At 37.9% G+C, this 25401-nt stretch overlaps 1 protein-coding gene across 2 annotated transcripts in view; it reads left to right on the forward strand.

The window, feature by feature from the left end:
* Positions 1-10719: 10719 nt before the first annotated feature.
* CPED1 (cadherin like and PC-esterase domain containing 1) overlaps positions 10720-25401 on the forward strand; it is a gene marked incomplete at both ends in the record, with an annotated part of 313895 nt that continues 299213 nt past the window's right edge. For both annotated transcript variants that reach the window (XM_079711564.1, XM_079711565.1), the window contains one exon: positions 10720-10968. In XM_079711564.1, coding sequence (XP_079567690.1) covers positions 10720-10968 — 249 coding nt within the window. The remainder of the gene's footprint in view (positions 10969-25401) is intronic.

A 25401-nucleotide genomic window follows, 5' to 3' on the forward strand; every position in this document is an offset into this window, starting at 1 on the left:
ATACTGAGTATTTTCATAGAGATTTTATAAACCTTTAAAAAATAATATATAATGTAGTATTCAGTTAGCTTACTAGCATGTTGCCTGGAGATGCTCAGTGGTATTGTTTAATCTGTATATAATGACTTTTCCAAACTCATTTGTTTTATAGGAATTGGTCAAAGGGAAAAAGCCTTATGTACAGCCTTATTTTAAGAGAAAGTTCCTTGTCGGAGTCAGGAACATCCCTATTTCCAGCTGCTATAGCCCCTTTCAATGTGTGAGTTCCACTACTTAACTAAATCACTCAGAAAAACATTTTGACAAATTTTAAGCTCAGACATTGAATACTTTATGAAGTGTGTATAAAGAAGTAAACCAAAATTTTGTGCAGTTATTTAGTAATGGGTAGAACCTGTTAATATCTGAGATCTATACAATGGGCCAAACATGGAACTACCTCATCAAAAAAAAAAAATGTGGCCAACTATTAATATTCTTTGTGACATTTACATCAAGGAGTATATGAGCATTTTTGGTATTATAATATACACATTCAAAATCTTTGTTGTACAAAACTTGTGTAACAGTTGGTGGCACAAAAAATCCAAATGTGGGTTCACAGTTTATAGGTGGTGAAAATTGAGGCCTTACTGCTGTGGAGTGTATATTACAATGTTCATGGTGACACATTTGAAGCAATAAATGGCTTAATTAAATGCCTAAATGAAGCTGAGTGTTTGATAAACATACAGTCATTCTTTTTAAGGGCAGTTCATTTTTTTGCTCTTTTCTCCTTTAAAGAAATTCCACATATTTTAGATTTTTAACCATCTTTGTTTTGTGCAATGTTAGTGCTCTTTGTCCTTAGACCTCAGAAATAGTCTTCTTGATCTAATTAATTAATTAATTAATTTAGTCTTAGTAAAATAAATGTTTAATATACTGCCAGGAGTAAGATTCTTTTTGTAGACGTTGTAGTGTTTTCCTTCAACTCTCACATTTAACAAAAAATCTTTCAACAGATGGGTTTTAAGAATAAAAGAATATCCTCAAAAATGTTCATTTTTGTAATTAAACGTTAAGCACCTAGATGTTGAAAATACACAGATGAAGGTATTTGTGTGTATATGGGTGTGTGTGTGAGAGAGTGTGTGTGTATGTTGGTGGGGGAAGTGGGAAGGATGGACATGTTAACACGTAATTGCTGTATTTTGATAAGTGCTGTAATAGATGGATGTACAAAGTATTCTAGGAACACTGGGAAGTTTAACATAGGAGGTATCATTTGAACTGATTCCTAAAGACAGATGAAGCAGGGAAGGTTTTCCAGGCAGGTGAAATTGTTCTAGAGCCACAAACATTCTGGGAATTTAAAAGTAGTCCGCAATGAGTGGACGTGGGTTAGGAAGATGTGCTGTCAGGGATGGAAGCTGGAAAGCTGAGCGAGAGTCTATTCATGGGCATTTTACACTGGGCCATGGAATTGTTTGTCAATAGGAGTAGTGATAGCATTTACATGTTGTCAGTTAAATACTTTATGATTTAACAGTTTAGTGAAATCATAGCACTTTTCTTATTGAGATATAAACTAGAGATGACAAAAATTAATTAGTCTATAACTTGGAAGTTGCTTAAAAATTCTAAATTTAGAGTGAAACTTTTCTCCCAATTTTTGAAACTACAAATCAGAATTGCTAGTCAAGAGTTTTAGATTTCCCTATTTAGATGATAAAATCTAAATTATTAAAACAGATTGTAATTTCTGAACCAGGATCTTAATATTCATGTTTTGATTTTGCTACAGAGAAAAAGTTTAAAGTGATTAAAAGATGAAATGACTTGAAAGTTGTTTTGTGTTTAACTTAAGTTTGATAATAAGGAAGAGATATACCCCCTTCTGGCCATTTCCATTTTAAAGTAGTAAGTCATGTCTATCTTTTAAGTCAATATTTTAACTTAATAAATAAGATAAATGACTTTATTTACTAACAAATTCCTGGAAACCTAGACATAGTAAAATGTTTATTTGAAAGAAATTTAATAATAAATTCTTCAGAGCCATATACTTTTCTTCACTCCTGGCAAAGGAGACTATAAAGAGAACATTATAATCATTCATTTTTCTGCTGCTCAATGAAAATTCAGAAGCCAATGTGGGAGGTGAGGGTGAGGAATGTGTACAGGTGTGTGTGTTACTTATTCCCGTTCCCCACTTCTACTGGCCTGTTAGTGAAGAAGAGTAGTTTTTCATAGGAAAGTGTATACTTGCTAGTCTTTAATGATGAACTAGTTTAAAACATTTACAAGTTTAATATTGCTTGTAGGAGAAAACAGTGGTCATATTTTAATTCATTTTGCACTGTTAAATCTACTCCAGTAGAGGGACCCTCCATGCTAATATGTTAAAATAAGAATAATTATAATCGGTACCAAGTTACTTTAAAAAGCTGTCTAGGTCAAATGGAATACAAGGGGCCAGGCAGAAATATTTCTAAATAACCCTGAGCATAACTATGAGTCAGCTCATTGGAGTGATTTTGCTAATATTATAATTAGCCCAGTAGAAACTTTTAATGGGACCTCCCCATTATGTCCCATTAGAATTTATCAAGTTTTTATTTGTATCCTCGAAGCATTTATATATTTATCTTCAATATGACAAATAATTGTTTTCTTGAATAGTTTGAGGCATTGATTATAAGGATAATTTTTTTCATGGGTTTCCCAAGTGTGCCAAAAGATTTTTCACTTTTCCAATGGTTGCCACTTATGAATGTTTGAGAGAGTCCCCTTATCTGTTGAAAACAAAACAAAAAAATAAGCTCATATATTAGCATATGATTTAAATATAGAAGTAGTCTTTTGGCTTTATGTGGTATACATGTAACCAAAGAACCATACTCTGTCAAAGAACGTTTCCTTCTTAGCCACTCAGATTGGCTAAATGAATGCCAGTCTTCACTGGAGTGATAAGACCAAACCTACCCCTTCCCCTCTCCCATCACACACATCAGTCTTTCAGGGAGAAAATTTAATGCTGGGAAAATTTCAAAATACTTTTTTATTTTCTGAAAATAAAAATGGATGATTGAACTGTGATTACATTTTTTTTAAAAAAGCAATCTAAATTATGTGGCTATCTTGAGAAAATTTCTTTCAGTGTATTATGGTTTCCAAGGAATGTTATATTGTCAATCTACAGAGAAGAGGAATGAAATTTCTAATTAAGGTAAAGACCATAATTTGCTACTATGATTTAACAAATTGAATTTGTTCATGTTTTATATATTAATTGATAAAAATTTAGGAATTCTGGCTCCATGCCAAGGTGTAAGTTTACATCTCAAAATAGTAAAACATTGGGGATGTATAATTCATTGGATTAAATATTTACCATTCTTCCTGTGTAGAGAATGCGAACCTTAAAAGCAAATTTGGAAGGCTTAGAGGAAATTATATGCCCAAGTTGCATTTGTTTGGGGGAGCAGTATAATTACGCATTCAAGAAATGGTAAAAATCCCAGTGAAACTAATTCTGTCATTGCCACAAGCTGCTCAGGGACTCACTATTCTAAATTAAGTAACAGACCATCTTTGGCACCCACATGTAAAAATTTTGCAACAAACTATTCCTTTGGTTAAACTTCAGTTTCCCAACGCCAACCCTATTGACATTTTCTGCCAGATGATTCTTTTTTGTGGTGGTGCTGTCGTGTGCATTGTGGGATGTTTAGCAGCATTCCTGGCATCTACACACGAGATGTCATTAGCATCCCTCCTGGGCCCACAAGCTGTGACAACCAGAAAAGGCTCTAGACAATGCCAAATGCCCTCTGGGGAACAAAATTACCCGCACTGGGTTAAATGTTAAAAAGATGTGAAATATTTCTTGTGGGAAAAATGGCAATAATATGGAAAAATATTTGAATTTATGATGTATAGACCTCTACAAATGGGAACTTTTAAATCACTTGCAGGAAGACACTGATAGATACTGCAGGAATAGGGAGATGAGTAAAATAGTTTCTGTCAGAAAGCAGTTTATACTGTAAAGAGATACAAATACACTGATAACTAGAATACAGCTGGAATATGATAAAAGTAATTTTGGGTACTGGTGCAAACAAATTCAAAATGCTTATGAAGAGAGAAAGTTGTGAAAAATAAGTAGAGTGACTGGTCAAGAACTATGGAGAGCTGGTGAGTGTACGTCCCATTTCAGAAAGGCAGCACCGAGTGTTCTCATATGGACTCTCCAGGAGATTTATATGCTCAGAAACACTGGTCTAGTGGACAATTTAAAATGATAAGCATTTAGGGACTTCCTTGGTGGTGCAGTGGATAAGACTCCGTGCTCCCAATGCAGGGGGCCCGGGTTCGATCCCTGGTCAGGGAACTAGATCCCACATGCATGCCGCAACTAAGAGTTTGTATGCCGCAACTGATGAGCCGGCGAGCCGTAACCAAAGAGCCCTGGAGGCGCAACTTAGGAGCCCACCTGCCGCTACTAAGACCCAGTGCAACCAAATAAATAAATAAATATATTTTTTTAAATGATAAACATTTAGTCTGGAGGATTTAGTCTATCTGGACTGTTTTGTTCATCTAGAAATTTAGAGACTATAGAATGTATCTGTTCAAGCAAACATCAAACAAGAAAAAGATAGAAAAACGAAGATTTTCACTATGGTATTTTATTTCCATGTGTAAATTGAACAAATGCTGTGCCTGAGGGAAGTCCCTTCTACCCTTTAATGCAATTCCCAGACCTCTGCAAATCCTGAGCTCACCATTCAGCAGGCTAGAGTGGTTTTAGAACCACTACAAAGGAAGGGAAAAATCTTTTTTTTTTTTATTACACTAAAACCCCATAAAGTTTCAGTGGTCTTAAATTGAAATCCATAGATTTGTACAAAAAGTGACTCCACATAATGTTTAGGAGAGAGGCAACGGAATTGCGTTAAAAGGAAATTAAGCAAGTTTAAATGTTGATTGCATTAGAAATTGCAGAAAAATTGCAAAACTGTTTTAGGATTTCTCTTCATACTCCTCCAGCATATCAAGAAAAAGACATGAGCCTAACTGTTGACAGAACTTTTGGTTTTTCATTATAATGAGTGGGAGGTATAAAGTTCTAAAGACAAGTGAAAGGATGCATGATGCTAACCCTGATATAAATTAGTGCTCTGTGTTTGCATGGCTTTGTGGGATTACACATGATCAGGTGTATATGCACGTAACTTACACTAGTGCAGCATTTTCCTCCACAAGGACAGTGTGGGCCCTACGGCAAGAATCTGACCTTGCACACAGACTTTTCAATCTTGCATATATTTTGCACCATTGAGAGTAACCACATAAGCTTGACCCATGTGGTTGTCCTTATTCTACCTAAAAAACAAAAGAGGTTTTTCTTTGTGAGTTTACAACTAAAGATAGTGGTAATATAACAGTATTCTCAGATAAATGAAGATAATGGCCTTCCTAGTCTGACAGTTATCATAATATCTTCATTAATAAATCATGTGGGGAAGAAACTTTTTGGATTCCTGTCTACACATGGCTAAATAAACTCTTTAACTTAGAAATTAGAGCCATCCTTGATCAGGACCGAACTCTCCAGTTCTATCCTTAATCGTCTCCCACTAAGACATAAAACCTGCAGCAGTTGAAATATTTGTGACTTTTCAGGGCCCAGTTGAGAAACTGCCACTTTCCTGAAGCTTTCCTTATCACTTCTCAAAAGATGTGAACTCCCAATTACAATTCTCCATGGCACTTGACTTATCTCCATCTTAGTTGTGGTTGGGAATGCTATGTTTATCAGCTTCTTTTCTTTTTCCTCTTGGGCATGTAGCTAAACCTCATTTTCCATCTCAATTTCAGTTAGGTGGGTCTGTATGATTGGGCTCTGACCAGTAGAATGTGGACCGAAGGATATATGCCAATTTGAAGCTTAGTCCCAAAAGACCTCTCACATAATTCTCCTTGCCTTTCTCATTTCTCATCTGCTAGTAGGATTCAGAGGATCTCAGTGGGTGTCCAAGATTCTAGAGTATGGAAAGTCACCAGGTGGAAGGACCTTGGGTACTAAATGCCTTAATGGAAACTGAGAAACACTGGAAAATTATGTGAGTGCAAAATGAGATTTTATTGTATCAAGTCTCTGAGATTTCAAAGTTATTTGTTACAGAAGTTATCCTATCCTGACCAATTCATCATTGTGTTTATCATATTTAGTCATTTATGGTATTTGTTATACGTCTTCAGTTTTCCACATTGCCTGGGATGATGTTTTTGCATAGTAAAGATTGAATATGTAATTCGTGATTTAAAAGTTTCCTGTATTTTCAGAGCTTATGGGGAAATGTCCATAGTCATTATTAGAAGAGAGGTGGTAGGAGCTGGAAAGAGGTCATTCAGACTCTCTAGGGAAGAGGTACTGGAAGGTGAGTGCCCAGGTGTGACTGACAGCACCCCCAGGACTTAACTCATGACATCACCACTAGTATCTACAACTGAATTTTACATCACTGTGGTCAGGAGCTTTCTTTTTTCTTTTTTTAAGAAGATGTTGGGGGTAGGAGTTTATTAATTTATTTTTGCTGTGTTGCGTCTTCGTTTCTGTGCGAGGGCTTTCTCTAGTTGCGATGAGTGGGGGCCACTCTTCATCGTGATGCGCGGGCCTCTCACTATCGCAGCCTATCTTGTTGTGGAGCACAGGCTCCAGACGCGCAGGCTCAGTAGTTGTGGCTCACGGGCCTAGTTGCTCCACGGCATGTGGGATCCTCCCAGACCAGGGCTCGAACCCGTGTCCCCTGCGTTAGCAGGCAGATTCTCAACCACTGTGCCACCAGGGAAGCCCCAGGAGCTTTCTTGAAAGAAAAGGTCTTTCCCCTGCAGGAAACCAAGTGGGCCCAGAATCTGAAGACTTCCTCTTCTTACCAGGTTGCAACAGAGAAGAAATCAGTGTCAAAAATGCATCCCTATAAGCATAACTTCGGAGCCTCAGGTGACCTGTGAGATTATCTAGTGATCACTGAAGCCCCTATTTTATGAGGAAAGTGACACTCAAAGAGACAAATACTTTCCCAAAGTTCCTGATAGGATACTGGAATCTTCTCTATTAGAGATAGCTTTATTTCTCTAGTTTAAAAAATAAAATAATTTTTAAAAATACCTTTTCAAATAACAATTATTAAATTCAACCTCTCCTTTCACCCCCACTTCATATCAAAGCCGAAAGGGAACATAAGTGTGATGGAAGAGTGTGTTTTGTGTTAGAGAGGTTTGGAGAGGAAGATTGTTGTGTTTTGTCCAACCTTGAACTATGGAATACTAAAAGACCTGCCACTCTGTTGTCCCAGGTTGATGCCACTTAAATACAGGCCCTTGAATACTGAAGTGATTTAGGGAAAGAGGTACTTTATGAAATATATGCACAAAAACATTCAGTCTGAAACACTGCCAGAATCCACAGTTTCATATAATTCTACTGCGTGTTACCCTCCTACTCTTCTCACTGAAACAACTTGCTCTCTGTCTTCACTGTTCCCCGATCTGACACCTCCAGACTCTAACACATGCTCCTACTTCACCTTGCCTTACAACTAGGGCATAAATACCTCCCACTTGTAGTCTCCACCTTCTAGTCACTCCCATCCCTCTCTTGCTCTCGTTCTCCCAAACCAGCATCGGCCCCCCACCATCACCTCAAAGAATAAAGGAAAGAGAACTAATACTAAGTGCTCATGTTTGCTTTGGGGGCTTCTCCAAGAGGCCCGATATGTGATAATTATCTGTTCATATGTCTGGCACCAAACCAGACTGAGCTCAGCCACAGGATTGAAAACATAACAGACATGCATTCCGCATTCATTTTTCCAACACACGTGCACGGAACGCTTATCGTATACATTATTTCATCTAGTCACGCCAACAACACTTCAAAGGAAGCATTAGTATCCTCATTTCACAAATCGCTTGTTTAAAACCATGTGATAAGAGGCAGTGCTATGATTCTAAGCCCAGATGGGGCTAACTCTAACGTCAGATGTTGTCTATGGACTGCCTTTGGACAGCCTTAGTCTATTCTTATCTTATTTCCCGCCTCTTCTTTCCAACTTCCCACTCTAATTATCCCTTTTCTCACTTCTGCAGATAGTCGTTTATTTACCATCTTCCCACTGGGTTTTTCAACCTGCCAGTATCATTTCTAGAACACTAATTTGCCATCTTCTGATTCCTGTTACTTGAAGTGTAGCTATAAAATTAACTATGCTGTTGGCTTTCACTTCTCCCAGATCAAAGGCAATATGATTTTAGCATCTGATTTATGTTTTCAATTTAATAATGCATAAAAATAACCCCTCAGGTTCCTCAGACTCTCAGTCTTCAGACTTTTTGCCTTAATAGAAATGCGTGTTCATTCCTTCTCACCTAGTAAAGAACTTCGTCTCACCTCAGATCACACCAACACAAGGACAATTCCAGTTTAGAGATCTCCAGTTCCTATTATCTCTCAAATTACATTGTAACTATATCTTCCAACACTACTGTTTAACCATTTCCTCTTAAAACTCTCTTGGCTTCTAAAAGTCAAATGCCACTTCATTTTCGCCTGCTATCAATACTTCACTTGTCATGGGATTGAGGACTCTGAATCTATAAATAAAAAATATTAAAAAAAAAACTGGAGGGGATATATGCAAGGGTTCGGGATAAATCTAGCTTTAGTGTGAATACTTATTCTCTAAAGCTTTAATTAATCTGTTAAGGTGTTAAAGTAGTTTCTTATAAGCGAGAAGCGTAGATGACCTTTTGTCTCTGAATCTATAATAGCGAGGCACCCGTAGGGGGCGCTCCGTCTCACAAAATACAAGTGACTGACAGCGTGCCTAACGGATGGGATCACTTTAGAGGTGTGGCCTCACAGGAGAACCGCAGCCCACAAGAACGAGTTTGGGTCAGAAACAGGTCACAAAACCTATTTGGAAGAGCCTTGGAAGAATATCTGCTATTAGCCTAAGCCAGTCCTGGGTGTCCAGAGATCGCAAAGCAAAGGCTGGGAGAGGTGAGCAACATGCACTGGACAGTTTGCCTTTCTCCATGGCATTCCCTGAGCTGACTCAGCAAAAGTGGATGGAGTTTGCAGACTTGCCCTGTTAGGGGTTCCTTGTGGCAGTCTGTATAGCATTAGATTGAGTTGACTTCTGGACAAAGGGTGCTGCGTACCCCTTTCTGATGACCAAAAGTTACCAACGTCTGCTATAGTCCACTCATTATGGGAGTGAAGTGTCAGGCAATTAGCCTTTGAAAGACTCAGCCCTGGTCCAGGAAAGGAGCAATAATGTGATATGAGTTAGGTACTGAGCAGAAAAAGATCATTTCCAGTGGAATCAGTGCATACAACAGACTTTCATGTTCTGAGGTCCAGACAGTACGCGTGACCCTCTTATCCCCATAAGAGTGACCGTAATTCCTTCGAGTGAAGATCCTCCCAATTCCCTCACTGAGCCTGCTTTAGTCTCCCCCTCAACCTTTGACATCAGCTGACGAAGGGCTATTTGTTTTTCCAATGCTGTATTAGAAAAAAAAAAAATACAGAAGGGGTCAAATATCAAATATGTATTTAAAATTCTGCAGCTCTGGGTGGACAGTCACATTTCAGGGGAAATGAGAAATGTTGTTTCCAGTCTGGGGAAGCCCACCCTTTCTGATCCTGGGCTAACGGCGCGCTCCGGCAGCCCCCGAGGACCTAAGAGCCCGGGCCTTAGCCCCGCCCCCTCGCCGGACAGTGGCTGCGGCGCCCGCGGGCCCCGCGCCCGGCTCCCTGCGCCCTGCTCCCCGCTCCCCTCAGCGAGTGCGGTCGGCGCGCGCGTGTGGCTCTGTGTGCCTGCGTGAGTGTGTCCGTGGGTGGGAGATGAATTGGAGTCACACGACTGGGTGTTTCCTTCCGAGTGGTTTTGATCAGCAATCCATTAGGGCATCATGGAAACTTTTTTTTTTTTTTTTTCTGGCTAAAAGGATGAAAACTGAGTAAGTACGTAGAACTTTGAACTTGAAACGGAATGAAACAAATATAAGCCAAACCCTGCGGATGGTAACCATGTCCCTTCAGACCCTTTTTCTGTTAAAAGCCGGGAAGGCTTACAGGAAAGTGGCAGTTTAAAATGGAATGAAGCAAGCAGTTAAGAAACATGAAAGGCTGAAAGCAGGACAACTTTCAAACCGGAGGAAAAATGAGGAACTGTTAAGGCAAGCTGGCCCGCCTCCAGCTGTGCAACAGGCACTTTGGTTTAAACCTAGTGCGTTCTCCAGTGCTGTTTTTAGACTCCAGATTTACTTTGGTGTTGTTTCTCTTTTCCTGTGAAGCTTTACTGTGAGCTTAAGGATGTTGTGAAAAATAAGGCATTACCGGAAGCAACAGTTTGACAGCCTGGGGTACGCTCAGGTTATTAGTTACAGCTATTATTATTTTGATGTCTTTTTTTAAACCGAGGCCAACCACTTTTTACTGTCATCCATGGAAGGGCTCTTATTAACAGCCTCAGACTTTTGGGACCGATGATTCTTTGGCAGGATACTTCGGAAAGTTCTTAAGTGGGGATGGAGCTATCTTGATTTGATTTAAGTTGTGGAAAAAGAAGAAAGATTTGTGTTTTTCATGCTGACAAAAAATAGCTGCTATGACTTTTCCGGCAACGTGGACAGGGGCCAAGTGAAGCTGAACTGGTCATGGTCTGTCGTCCAGTGTTCCTTTGTCGTCGGCGATTTTGCCCCCGGCCCTTCTTGGTGGGCTTGGTGGTGGCAATCTGTCTCTTCTACCAGACCCTGACATTCCGGGGGGCAAGGAAGCTCACAGGTGCTGTCCCTGAGGCTGCCCCAAACACACCCACCGAAACCCAGGCAAGCAGATGCAAGGAAGGATTCTCCCTGGACAAGCAGTGCTTACTTCTCTCGGATAAGGCACAGGAAGTCAGAAAGGTAAGGCGGTCGTAAGCTTAACCTTGACATTTTCTGCAAAGATAGCAGTCTGCTTCTCTCTGTCCCTTCTGTAAGACTAAAATTAACTTCCATGAGGTCTGAAAAGGATCCAGAGTATACACAGTCCAGACAGTGACCTTATGACAGTGAAGCACATGTTAGCTTAAACTTCTTACGTTTACTTCCAGAGAGTCCTGGTCATTATTTTCTCTCTCAGAATTTCACTTAATTTCAGCTAAATGAAATAGACAGTTTGGAGGAGATGGGGATGATGTGAATTCTTTCTAAAATACTGGGATTCTGAGAGATCTGAAGATTTACAGTTCAGGAACAAAAACCAAATATTCATAAAATTTGGTAAACGTTGAGTGTCTCTTTCCTCAAGGCAGTCAGTATGAGTGGTCAGACCATTCCAGACTTGAAGTTACTGCAAAATTACATTTTATAATTGGTTAAGTCTATTTGTCAAATTTCTAAAGCAATATATTTATTTTTTGAAGCATTTAAAAAATAGTATAATAGGCTTCTTCAAAAGAATTGACACTGCATTTTATTGCTTATAGAATTAGAAAAATACAGATTATTCTATACTTATACTATTCTAATTAACTTTACCAATCTTAACTGTCAAGTGTTGGAAAAACACAAAACATAAGTAAATACATAGAATTTCTATTTTAATATACCACTCTGTTCATGCCTGTTAGTGAAATGAAGACCTTTAGAATAATCCAGTCTAGAAAAAAAACAGAAAAACACACACAGATATTCATGATAGCAAAACCACTGATTTCTATGCTACAGCAATAGTGTAGCAAGATAATTTAGGAATCTGTAAGTACTATCTTATATCTACAGTAGATTTAGGTAGGTCCTATGATCATGGTTAGTGTTTGGAGCAGAATTTCTTGTTGAATACCAACATTTACTGCTACCATTATTGCTAACACCACACCATCTTGTTTTAAAAATTCTTTTATGTATTTCATTTCAGACTCATAACGCTTTGAGCTAGGTAAGATAGGTATGATGACACTCAAAGTTGTTTAGGCAGGCCACATTATGACATGATACATCCATCTGGTTCCTACTGCAGGGAAGATGCTCTAAAAAGTAAATTCAAAGCTCTGATAACAATTTTTGAAACCACAACTGTAAGAACTTTCTGAAATACGAGATAATATCAGGTTTGAACAAAGAAAATGTGAAGACTTTTGAGTGATTGAGTGACTTATTTTATCAACAATGTCAAGAAATATCTTGACCAAGAAATAGGACAAAAAAGCAGATAATATCACTAGAAACATATCGAGATGAAACTTCAATGGCAAGTGTGAATCAAATATTAAATTAATTGAAGAATTTATATTTTTTGTTAATTTATACCAGCATTAACTTAACTCTTATCTACATTTTTAATACATTAAATTTATGATGGGTGTAAACTTTGACTTTGAAAGTCACTTCTTGTTTGTTTCCAATAAGTATAATTTCTTTAAAAATATTTGAGACAGTTTTGCTCTTTAAGTACCTAAATTTTTTGCTAAGAACTTTGGACAAAAAGGTTTTTATTCATTAACTTACGGCCTTTCTTACTCACTACTTGACTTTACGGTGACTCCTGTTTTTGACTGTAACTTAGGCATATGTTAACTGTTACTTGTAGGCTGTCACAGAAAATTCCATTTCAGCTTTGGACCTCCTGCCACTTATAAACCATCTGAAACTTATTGGCTGCTCGTGTAAAACATTCACTCTAGAATGTTCTTCACAAAAAATGCCTAACACATGATGATTTTTTCCCACAGTCTTAAATATTTTAACTGTAAGCAAGATTCTGAAGTCACAATTATAGTTCAGAAGCTCAGTGGATATGGAAACTGAATTTCCAAACATTTGCCATGTACCTCTATTTTCAACTTAACTTGGGCCAGCCTTTGGTTTAAGAGCCAGTTTTTATTAGACAGAAAGTATCATGTGGAAGTTAGTTAAAATCCAATATAAATTAGTTCTCCTTGTAATATATGTTCCAGAAAAGAATCAAATAATAATCGCTTTTTGAAGATTCTTTCAGACAGCTAAAGTGAAGAAAGAAATGTGTTTGGAGTACATACATAGATCCTTCTCAAAAACAGATACTTAAGAAGTTCATTAAAAAGATAACTGATAAGATGCTACCTAGATTTTCCTCAAGACCTAAAATATAGCTTTTTAGGCATTTTATAGAAGATGCATTGTTTCTATCTATAAATTTTGGGTTTTGTTATTACTTTTATTGGCAAACCAAAATATTCATTTTACTAGCGCTTTCCCTTACTTGTATCCATCCGTCTTTAGGTGATTTTTAAAGTTACCTAAAACAGCTGGTTTTGACCTAAGGTTCATGGATTCCAGAAAGTATTTGGATGTATAAGATGTCTACCAAACCCAAGCATTTTATGCAAAAAATGTGTGTACATGTATGTGCTGTTCTCTGGGAAAAACTATGATCCTCTTCAGATATTCAGACCTAAAGAAACACTAGGAAATAAGAAAATGCTTAAAAAGCAGTACATTTCAACTTGATTGCCTCTTCAGGAAGTGTAAGTTGGGTCTGAGTTTATAAATCTAAAAAAGGAAAAAAAATCTTAACGAATCCACTAGAAGACATTTGAAAAACTATTTCAATGAATGCTGTAGTGTCTGCAGGGATAAACATTCTGAAACCGAAGTATACTCATAGAGTATTTCTCAAATCATAGTTTTCATACTTTCATGAATAAGCAATAAGTATTTCCCAGTTGTTTTGGTTGTAGTTGTTTCTAAGAGAGGACCTTTTATGCTTTACCAGCCAAGTAACAGAGCGTTCTGTAGTAGCAAATATTTAAAGGTAAGTGACTGTGCTCTTTACACCTTTGTAATTGGGGTCTGGTTCAATGTCTCAAACTGTTTTCAGCACAGATTGAGATCATGGTATGGTATATGCCAACTTTCCATACTGAGGAAGTGCTCTCCCTCCTCTGGCCAAATTTTAATTCCTTTTTCCATTTGAACTTTACAAAGAGCCTTGCTAAGCAGATGTACTTTTGTCATTTCTTCTGGGTTTTCTCCCAATATTAGTTGCTTATGCTGTGTCTTAAAATTATTTCAACTTAATATATAAACTGAAGACAATTTCAGTTATCTTCACTGAAGTGGGTCACACAATAGATTTATTTATTTTCCTAGAATCTAACATTTCAATATTCCATAACACAGGAAGCACATTAAATTATAAACAGACACAATGGAAGAAAATTTCCTCAGTAAATGCTCCTTTAATGGAAACTTAGCTCTTTGGGGAATATATTTGTACTCACCATAGCCATGTGTTTCTGATTATCTCTTGTTGATGTTCCACAAGGAGACTATTTCTTTGTTGTTTGACTCTTTGTTCTCCATTTCTTCTTGACTATTTTCAGTGACAGTTCCCCACAACTACTCTCCCAGTGTCCAACAATAAGCCAATGCAGATAACTGAATGTTTTCACTACAAATACTTTTTATTTAATCTGTTTCTGTTTCTAATAATGCATGATATATTTAACATTTGAAAATTCTAAAAATTAATTGGTTAGCCTAGATTTTCCCGAAACAGAACCTATGGCAAACACTTAAATGATAACATTTTATTGGTTGGTGCAATCCCAGGAATACGAGAGGGGGGAAATAAAGAAAGAAGGAGAACAAACACAAATGGGTGAATTATTGGGAGACATTTCCAGAGAGGCCATATTAAACTACTGCATCTCAGAACAGGCACCGGGGGAAAAGGGCAAGAAGGACAAGCAATTGATCTCTCTCCTGGCTTTCTCTTTCTTCTGTCTTTCATTGGTTAGAATTGGCCCTATGCAACCTCTAAGTAGTGTTGTGTGGGCTCTCTGGGTGACCATGGGGGAGCCAGGGCCTCGGTGGGTGCAGTGCTGCCAGGTAAAAGCGGGGTGGACCCCCCCTTTCAATCTGTAATGTGCATAGGAGCGTCCAGGTCTCTGGTGGGCACAGTGGTGAAAAGTGTCCATAGCTTTATGATCACAACAATGGCATGAGTAATGCCCTTCAGAGGGGTAGGGCAGGGTGATCTAGTGTCTGATCCAGTAGTTGTGCTAATTTTGCTTTCTAAAATCCACAGAGAATTTCTAAATATGTTCCTACTCTTGGGAAATACCATCACTTTCTTTAAATGAAATATTTGTAACTATCTCACTGAGAACTCTCCTCTCCAACTGAAAAAAAAACCCTTCCTTCATCTTTACCCTTTCTCCTTCTCATCCCTTTCATTCATTCATTCATTCATTCATTTTCTTCATTTATTTAGTAAATATTTGTTGAACAATTTATACTTGCCAGACACTGTGTCAGGTACCAGTGATACAGGAATATACAGCACTCTGAGACAGACAAGTAAATAAAGGGAATGTTAGGGAATCCATAACTTTAAGGCAACATTTTGAAAGATGAGAAGGAACTAGAAAGGGTAGAGAAAGAAAAGAGTATTACAAGCAGAAAACACATTTGCAAAGAAGGAATTAAAGAGTGTGTGTGTGTGTGTGTGTGTGTGTGTGTGTGATGTGTTGAGGGAAGCAGAGCGAGAAGGCAAATAGATGAAGTAGAGAGTTCAGCAGGATCTAGATGTCAGAAATGTGGGCATGATAAGGAGTCTAGATTCTGTCCTGAAGGCAACAGGGAACCCCCAAAGAATGGAAAGCAAAACGTGGCATGAATAGAGAGAACACTCCAGAATGCACATTGCAGAATGGACTGGAAAGGATTGAATTGAAGGCAGGCAGACCAGTTGAGATGCTGTTTTAGAGATGGGAGTTGTGCGGCTGCAAGCCAAGGAATCCCAAAGCTTGCCAGCAAACCACCAGACGCTCAGAAGAGACCAGGAAGGACTCCTCTACAGGTTTCAGGGGTAGCATGGCACTGCTGACACCTTGATTTCTGGCTTCTAGCCGCCAGAGTTGCGAGACAATACATTTCTGTTGCTTTAAGCCACTCAGTGTGTGGTACTCTGTAATGGCAGCCCTGGGAAACTAATAAAATTGGGGAGGCAGAATGGTTCAGCACATGAGCACTCAAGTCAAATCAGTAGCACTTGTTACCTTGCTACCTTGGGAACATTTCTTGACCTCTTCAGGATTTTGTTTTCTCACCTGAAAATGCATATATTATCACCTTACAAGGCTACCATGAAGCTTAAATGAGAGAAATCATGTGAAGCACTTGAAGTGTCTGGCGGGTAGGAAGTGCTCAGTTAGTATTAACTATCAGGATAATTATTATTTAACCTCTTTGAGGATTTACCTGTCTCTGTAGTTTCTATAGACCCTAACATTTGGCCTTCCCAAAGTAGGTGAGCAATGAGTTATTGCTGCAATGAACATAAGTACTTGGGTAAGGAGAGTCTGAGATGAAAGATACATTGAGTTTCTCTCCCTGTTCTCCAGCCTCTAAACTATTGCCTTTTCACAGTAAAATGAGCCTTTAGAACCAAGATAAAACCTAGGGAGGATGATATGTCACTCAGAGTGAGGCCTGCTTACCTCTAAGCAAGGTCTTCAGTTTGGGCTGAATTTTTTTTTTTTTTTTAAGTTTACGATGCTAGCACTATCTGCACGTTATAGCTGAGGATGTGGAGAGATGAGATGGGTGTAGAGTAGGGGAAAGAGGTTAAGATTTTTGACACTGAATATTTGTTTACTATCTGTCTGCCTACATAGAATATAAGCTCCTTAACAGCAAGGACTTTATTTGACTGGTTTATTGCTACATCCCCAGTGCCAAAACAGTATCTGACATCTAATGAGCACGGAATAAATATCTAGTCAATGAATGAATAAATAAATGAATCATGAGTTTAAGGGTCAGAGACAGTCCTCTTTAAAGCAGAGGCCAGGAGATGAGCGGAACTCCTCCCCTCTCTCTTTTTCCCTTCACTGAACTCTCAGGTCCTCCACTCCATCTTTTCCCTGTACCAATATTCCTCAAAGTCCTCCCTGTACCATTTCTTGCACTTTTGCCTAGTGTAACGATCTTGCATTTTGCTACATTGAATTTGCTTCATCAGTTATTATACAGCTCTCTTCTTCTCTTGAGCTCATTTGTCTCTTTGGGATTCTTCTCCTCTAAATAAACATCCTCAAGTATCTACCATAAATTACAAAACAAAAAAATCTCTCCTAACCTATATGCCTCGCTAAATACTTCCATCCCTCTTGGCTTCTCTGTCACGATGATTTAACCCCTCTTTGTCTCAAGCAATTTCCATTTTTTTAACACATTCTGACAAAAATTGAGGTTTTCCTTTTACATGTTTTTATATTTTAACCAGATTTGGATGTAAATATTCTAAAATAGAGCTGATGGCATCTAAAGACACAGGTCTATATATAGGAGTCTCTCAGAGATGTTGTCAGCATACTAACAGGTATATGATTTTCCTAGAATTGTTTGGGCTAATGATGAGCATTTAATGCTTGTGGATTTCTCTGAGATAGTTTTTTTGTTAGTTTTTATTAATCTACTTGAATATATTTTATTTTTTGATGTTTTTCTTATTAGTTATCTATTTTATACATATTAGTATAAATATGTCAATACCAATCTCCCAATTCATCCCACCACCAGCCCCCCATCCCGCTTTCCCCACGTGGTGTCCATACGTTTGTTCTCTACATGTGTGTTGCTATTTCTGCCTTGAAAACCGGTTCATCTGTACCATTTTTCTAGATTCCACATATATGTATTAATATAGGATATTTGTTTTTCTCTTTTTGACTTACTTCACTCTGTATGACAGTCTCTATGTCCATCCACGTCTCTACAAATGACCCAATTTCGTTCCTTTTTATCGCTGAGTAATATTCCATTATATATATGTACCACTTCTTCTTTATCCATTCATCTGTTGATGGACACTTAAGTTGCTTCCATGTCGTGGCTATTGTAAATAGTGCTGCAATGAACACTGGGGTGCATGTGTCTTTTTGAATTATGGTTTTCTCTGGGTATATGCCCAGTAGTGGGATAGCTAGGTCATATGGTAATTCTATTTTTAATTTTTTAATGAACCTCTGTACTGTTCTCCATAGTGGCTGTATCAATTTACACTCCAACTAACAGTGCAAGAGGATTCCCTTTTCTCCACACCCTCTCCAGCATTTGTTGTTTATAGATTTTCTGATGATGCCCATTCTAACTGGTGTGAGGTGATACCTCATTGTAGTTTTGATTTGCATTTCTCTAATAATTAGTGATGTTGAGCAGCTTTTCATGTGCCTCTTGGCCATCTGTATGTCTTCTTTGGAGAAATATCTATTCAGGTTTTCTGCTCATTTTTTGATTGGGTTGGCTGTTTTTTAATATTGAGCTGCATGAGCTGTTTATATATTTTGGAGATTAATCCTTTGTCCATTGATTCGTTTACAAATGTTTTATCCCATTCTGAGGGTTCTCTTTTCGTATTGTTTATGGTTTCCTTTGCTGTGCAAAAGCTTTTAAGTTTCATTAGGTCCCATTTGTTTATTTTTGTTTTTATTTCCATTTCTCTAGGAGGTGGGTCAAAAAGATCTTGCTTTGATTTATGTCAAAGAGTGTTCTTCCTGTGTTTTCCTCTAAGAGTTTTATAGTGTCTGGTCTTATATTTAGGTCTTTAATCCATTTTGAGTTTATTTTTGTGTATGGTTTTAGTGAGTGTTCTAATTTCATTCTTTTAAATGAAGCTGTCCAGTTTTCCCAGCACCCCTTATTGAAGAGACTGTCTTTTTTCCATTGTATATCCTTGCCTCCTTTGTCATAGACTAGTTGACCATAGGTGCGTGGGTTTATTTCTGGGCTTTCTATCCTGTTCCATTGATCTATATGTCTGTTTTTGTGCCAGTACCATATTGTCTTGATTACTGTAGCTTTGTAGTATTGTCTGAAGTCAGGGAGCCTAATTCCTCCAGCTCTGTTTTCTTCCCTCAAGATTGCTTTGGCTATTTGGGGTCTTTTGTGTCTCCATACAAATTTTAAGATTTTTTGTTCTAGTTCTGTAAAAAATGCCATTGGTAATTTGATGGGGATTGCATTGAATCTGTAGGCTGCTTTGGGTAGTATAGTCATTTTCAAAATGTTGATTTTTCCAGTCGAAGAACATGGTATATCTCTCCATCTGTTTGTGTCATCTTTGATTTCTTTCATCAATGTCTTACAGTTTTCTGAGTACAGGTCTTTTACCTCCTTAGGTAGATTTATTCCTAGGTATTTTATTCTTTTTGTTGCAATGGTGAATGGGATTGTTTTCTTAATTTCTCTTTCTGATCTTTCGTTGTTAGTGTCTGGGAATGCAAGAGATTTCTGTGCATTAATTTTGTATCCTGAAACTTTACCAAATTCAGTGATTAACTCTAGTAGTCTTCTGTTGGCATCTTGAGGATTCTCTATATATAGTATCATGTCATCTGCAAACAGTGACAGTTTTACGTCTTCTTTTCCAATTTGTATTCCTTTTATTTCTTTTTCTTCTCTGATTGCCATGGCTAGGACTTGCAATACTATATTGAGTAATAGTGACAAGAGCGGACATCCTTGTCTTGTTGCTGATCTTAGAGGAAATGCTTTCAATTTTTCACCATTGAGAATGATGTTTGCTGTGGGTTTTTCTTATATGGCCTTTATTATGTTGAGGTAGTTTCCCTCTATGCCCACTTTCTGGAGAGTTTTTATCATAAATGGATGTTGAATTTTGTCAAAAGCTTTTTCTGCATCTATTGAGATGATCATATGGTTTTTCTCCTTCAGTTTGTTAATATGGTGTATCACATTGATTGATTTGCGTATATTGAAGAATCCTTGCATCCCTGGGATCAATCCCATTTGATCATGGTGTTTGATCCTTTTAATGTGTTGTTGGATTCTGTTTGCTAATATTCTGTTGAGGATTTTTGCATATATATTCATCAGTGATATTGGTCTGTAATTTTCTTTTTTTGTAGTATCTTTGTCTGGTTTTGGTATCAGGCTTATGGTGGCCTCATAGAATGAGTTTGGGAGTGTTCCTTCCTCTGCAATTTTTTGGAAGAGTTTGAGAAGGTTGGGTGTTAGCTCTTCTCTAAATGTTTGATAGAATTCACCTGTGAAGCCATCTGGACCTGGGCCTTTGTTTGTTGGAAGATTTTTAATCCCAGTTTCAATTTCATTACTTATGATTGCTCTGTTCATATTTTCTATTTCTTCCTGGTTCAGGTTTGGAAGGTTATACCTGTCTAAGAATTTGTCCATTTCTTCCCTGTTGTCCCTTTTATTGGCATAGAGTTGCTTGTAGTAGTCTCTTAGGATGCTTTGTATTTCTGCGGTGTCCATTGTAACTTCTCCTTTTTCATTTCTAATGTCATTGATTTTAGTACTCTCCCTCTTTTTCTTGGTGAGTCTGGCTAAAGGTTTATCAATTTTGTTTATCTTCTCAAAGAACCAGCTTTTAGTTTTAGTGATTTTTGCTATTGTTTTCTTTGTTTCTATTTCATTTATTTCTGCTCTGATCTTTATGATTTTTTTCCTTCTACTAACTTTGGGTTTTGTTTGTTCTTCTTTCTCTAGTTCCTTTAGGTGTAAGGTTAGATTGTTTATTTGAGATTTTTCTTGTTTCTTGAGGTAGACTTGTATAGCTATAAACTTCCCTCTTAGAACTGCTTTTGCTGCATCCCATAGGTTTTGGATCATCGTGTTTTCATTGTCATTTGTCTCAAGGTATTTTTTGATTTCCTCTTTGATTTCTTCAGTGATCTCTTGGTTATTTAGTAATGTATTGTTTAGCCTCCATGTGTTTTTTTTTTTTTTTTTTACGTTTTTTTCCCTGTGATTCATTTCTAATCTCATAGTGTTGTGGTCAGAAAAGATGCTTGATATGATTTCAATTTTCTTACATTTACTGAGGCTTTATTTGTGACCCAAGATGTGATCTATCCTGGAGAATGTTCTGTGTGCACTTGAGAAGCAAGTGTAATCTGCTGGTTTTGGATGGAATGTCCTATACATATAAATTAAATCTATCTGGTCTATTGTGTCATTTAAAGCTTCTGTTTCCTTATTTATTTTCATTTTGGATGATCTGTCCATTGGTGTAAGTGAGGTGTTAAAGTCCCCCCACTATTATTGTGTTACTGTCGATTTCCTCTTTTATAGCTGTTAGCAGTTGCCTTATGTATTGAGGTGCTCCTATGTTCGGTGCATATATATTTATAATTGTTATATCTTCTTCTTAGATTGATCCCTTGATCATTATGTAGTGTCCTTCCTTGTCTCTTGTAACATTCTTTATTTTAAAGTCTATTTTATCTGATATGAATATTGCTACTTCAGCTTTCTTTTTATTTCCATTTGCATGAAATATCTTTTTTCATCCCCTCACTTTCAGTCTGTATGTGTCCCTAGGTCTGAAGTGAGTCTCTTGTAGACAGCATATGTATGGGTCTTGTTTATGTATCCATTCAGCAAGCCTGTGTCTTTTGTTTGGAGCATTTAATCCATTAATGTTTAAGGTAATTATCAATATGTATGTTCCTATGACCATTTTCTTAATTGTTTTGGGTTTGTTTTTGTAAGTCCTTTTCTTCTCTTGTCTCCCACTTAAAGAAGTTCCTTTAGCATTTGTTGTAGAGCTGGTTCAGTGGTTTTGAATTCTCTTAGCTTTTGCTTGTCTGTAAAGCTTTGGTTTCTGCATCGAGAGTCTGAATGAGATCCTTGCCAGGTAGAGTAATCTTCGTTGTAGGTTCTTCCCTTTCATCACTTTAAGTATATCATGCCACTCCCTTCTGGCTTATAGAATTTCTCCTGAGAAATCAGCTTTTAACCTTATGGGGGAGTTCCCATGTGTGTTATTTGTCATTTTTCCCTTATTGCTTTCAATAATTTTTCTTTGTCTTTAATTTTTGCCAATTTGATTATTATGTGTCTCGGCATGTTTTTCCTTGGGTTTTTCCTGCCTGGGACTCTCTGCGCTTCCTGGACTTGGGTGGCTATTTCCTTTACCATGTTAGGGAAATTTTTGACTATAATCTCTTCAAATATGTTCTCGATTCCTTTCTTTCTCTCTTCTCCTTCTGGGACCCCTATAATGTGAATGTTGGTGTGTTTAATGGTGTCCCAGAGGTCTCTTAGGCTGTCTTCATTTCTTTGCATTCTTTTTTCTTATTCTGTTCCGTGGCAGTGAATTCTACCATTCTGTCTTCCAGGTCACTTATCCGTTCTTCTGCTTCAGTTATTCTGCTGTTGATTCTGTCTAGTGTATTTTTCATTTCAGTTATTGTATTGTTCATCTCTGTTTATTTGTTCTTTAATTCTTCTAGGTCTTTGTTAAATTTTTCTTGCATCTTCTCAATCTTTCCCTCTATTCTTTTTCCAAGGTCCTGGATCATCCTCACTTATCATTATTCTGAATTCTTTTTCTGGAAGATTGCCTATCTCCACTTCATTTAATTGTTTTTCTGGGGTTTTATCTTGTTCCTTCATCTGGTATGTAGTCCTCTGCCTTTTCATTTTGTGTATCTTTCTGTGAATGTGGTTTTCGTTCCACAGGCTGCAGGCTTGTAGTTCTTCTTGGTTCTGCTGTCTGCCCTCTGGTGGATAAGGCTATGTAAGAAGCTTGTGCAAGTTTCCTGATGAGAGGGACTGCTGGTGGATAGAGCTGGGTGTTGCTTTGGTTGGCAGAGCTCAGTAACACTTTAATCCGCTTGTCTGCTGATGGGTGGGGCTGAGTTCCCTCCCTGTTGGTTGTTTGGCCTGAGGTGACCCAGCACCGGAGGCTATTGGGTCTTTGGTGTGGCTAATAGTAGACTCCAGGAGCGCTTATGCCAAGGAGTACTTCCTGGAACTTCTGCTACCAGTGTCCTTGTCCCCGCAGTGAGCCACAGCCACCCTCTGCCACTGCAGAAGACCCTCGAACACTAGCAGGTAGGTCTGGTTCAGTCTCCTATGAGGTCACTGCTCCTTTCCCCTTGGTCCTGATTCACACACTATTTTGTGCAGTCTCTGTTTCCCTCAGTCCTAAGTCCTGCAATCAAATCCTGCTAGCCTTCAAAGTCCGATTCTCTGGGAATTCCTGCTCCCATTGCCGGACCCACAGATTGGGAAGTCTGACGTGGGGCTCAGAACCCTCACTCCAGTAGGTGGACTTCTGTGGTATAATTGTTCTCCAGTTTGTGAGTCACCCACCCAGTGGTTATGGGATTTGATTTTATTGTGATTGTGTCCCTCCTACTGTCTCACTGTGGCTTCTCCTCTGTCTTTGGAGGTGGGGTATCTTTTTTGGTGAATTCCAGTGTCTTCCTGTCGACAATTGTTTAACAGTTAATTGTGATTCCGGTGCTCTTACAATAGTGCGTGAGCATACATCCTTCTACTCCACCATCTTGAACCAGTCTCCCTCTGAGATTGTTGATTAGAGCTATGTTAAATTTTTACAGTGAAATATGCACATGGATGAAAAATTGTTCATACTGAGAGAATTTTATACAAATTCGAATTTGCTTACATTAGACAAACTTTAATGAAGTCTTGATGAAGCTCATATTTAAGCAAGTTATGTTACATTTCCTTTGAATCAAGGAATTAATCAGTTTATAGGTGTCATTCTCTCTTGGTTTTTTTTTTTTGCACAATAGTGGCAATAGCCTCTGCCTTTCTCTCTGTAAGCAATTCTGTTTCTTGTTCTAATAGAATTGGAAACTCTCATTAGATAAACCCTCTGAAATGGAAACCACTGGATACACTGACATTATAAAAAGTGCTTCCTATTATCAACTTGGAGTCTGTGGCCTTTGGGGTGAAAAGAATGTTTTGGTTTTACTTTTCTGTTTGGTTTCCACTGGATATTTTTTCTAGGGAGCCATTCTCACTAAAAGGATGAGCTCATGTTCTAAAATAGGATTTATGTTCTCTAACAGAAACTATACCAAAGTTGGAAATCTACAAGGTAAAAGTCCTTTGTCAACCTTTGTACTTTATGAAGACTTGTTCAAAATGCAAACCAAAATATCTTGGTTATCAGGCACAGGGTTAAAAAAGGAATATAATGATAGAAGATGCATTGATTGAGTCTTGGTTATATATAAGGATCTTAATGAAAAAAATTTATTCAACTTTCAATTAAATTCACTAATAGAGGCTATGGGTACTTAATAGATGAACCAAAGTAATAATTAAGAAGAGCACATGAATTTGAAAGTGCAGAATGGGTCCTAGCAACGTGTTCTGAAATAGAACTGCATTTGGTTTCACTGATCCTTACTTGGGGACTCTGAATAGAACCCCCCACCAGTTTGCTTGTACTGCAACCCAATCAGAATAACTCTTTAAGGGGGAGGCTCTGAGGCTCTGCATGTTGATGGGGAGAACAGACCTGACTATCCCCAGCAAGGCTTCTAACCCCAAACCTGTTCAGTATACAGAAAAAGCAGTCTAATAGAGCATCAGAATGTTGTGGAACAAACATGGGCTTTCTTACACATTGGTTCAAATTCCAGATGTGTCATTTACTAGCTATAGCACATAGACAAATTTTACCTAGATTTCTAAACCCTCAATTTTCTCGTTGGAAAAATGAAGCTAACTAAGCCTTACTTGTGAAAACTGAATATGTGTTTTAAAACAGTAAGCATGGTGGCTGACCAGAGTTGGTGTTCAATAAATTTTGGTGTCCTTCTTGGCCCTGAGAAGCTGGGTTTAAGCTCTGACCACAAAAACAAGTACTTTAAATGGCTTATATTTGTTTCAATAATGCACATATAGTACATATTTTTGATCCTCAGCCTATGTGCTTTCTTCATTATATTTTGCTTAGGCAGATGTTTAAAGCAGTGTGTCCTATACTAACAGTCTGTCACTTTTCTTTTTGACACTCTCAGTGCAGTCACATGCAGGCACCTTCCACTGGTTTTCCACGGCTGTGCACAATACTTCCTTCTTCTCCCACTCAGGAAAGTGTTTGCCCGCAAGTAGTGGGCATGCAGCACATGTTCCCTGATTTATAAAGTGTAAATTATTACAAATTTTGATATTTTAATTCTTTTTATAGCCAATATCTTATAACATACCTCACAGCTGATCTTGACCAAAAGAACCCGGTATCTGCTGCCATTCTGACTATGACTAAGAGAGACATCTGGGGAAGAGTGGCCAATTCAGGATGGGAGAGTCAGGCAAGGGAAAAAGCCTGATGACAATGACTAATCTATGGGAAGAAAGGAGAATTTATTTAAATAGTAATATTGCTCCAGGATCCTGGTGTTTCTCGTCGGTTTTGCAATAAGAAAAAGTGAATGGTGTCAAACTGTTGGTGTAGACTTCTGGAAACCTCCTGAACCACCTCTTTAAAGTCTTGTGTATCTGAGGCAGATCCTGCTGTGCCCCACTCACGGTCTCCAGGCAAAAGAGAACACA

The sequence above is a fragment of the Hyperoodon ampullatus genome, assembly GCF_949752795.1.
Source record: "Hyperoodon ampullatus genome assembly, chromosome: 9".
NCBI lineage: Eukaryota > Metazoa > Chordata > Mammalia > Artiodactyla > Ziphiidae > Hyperoodon > Hyperoodon ampullatus.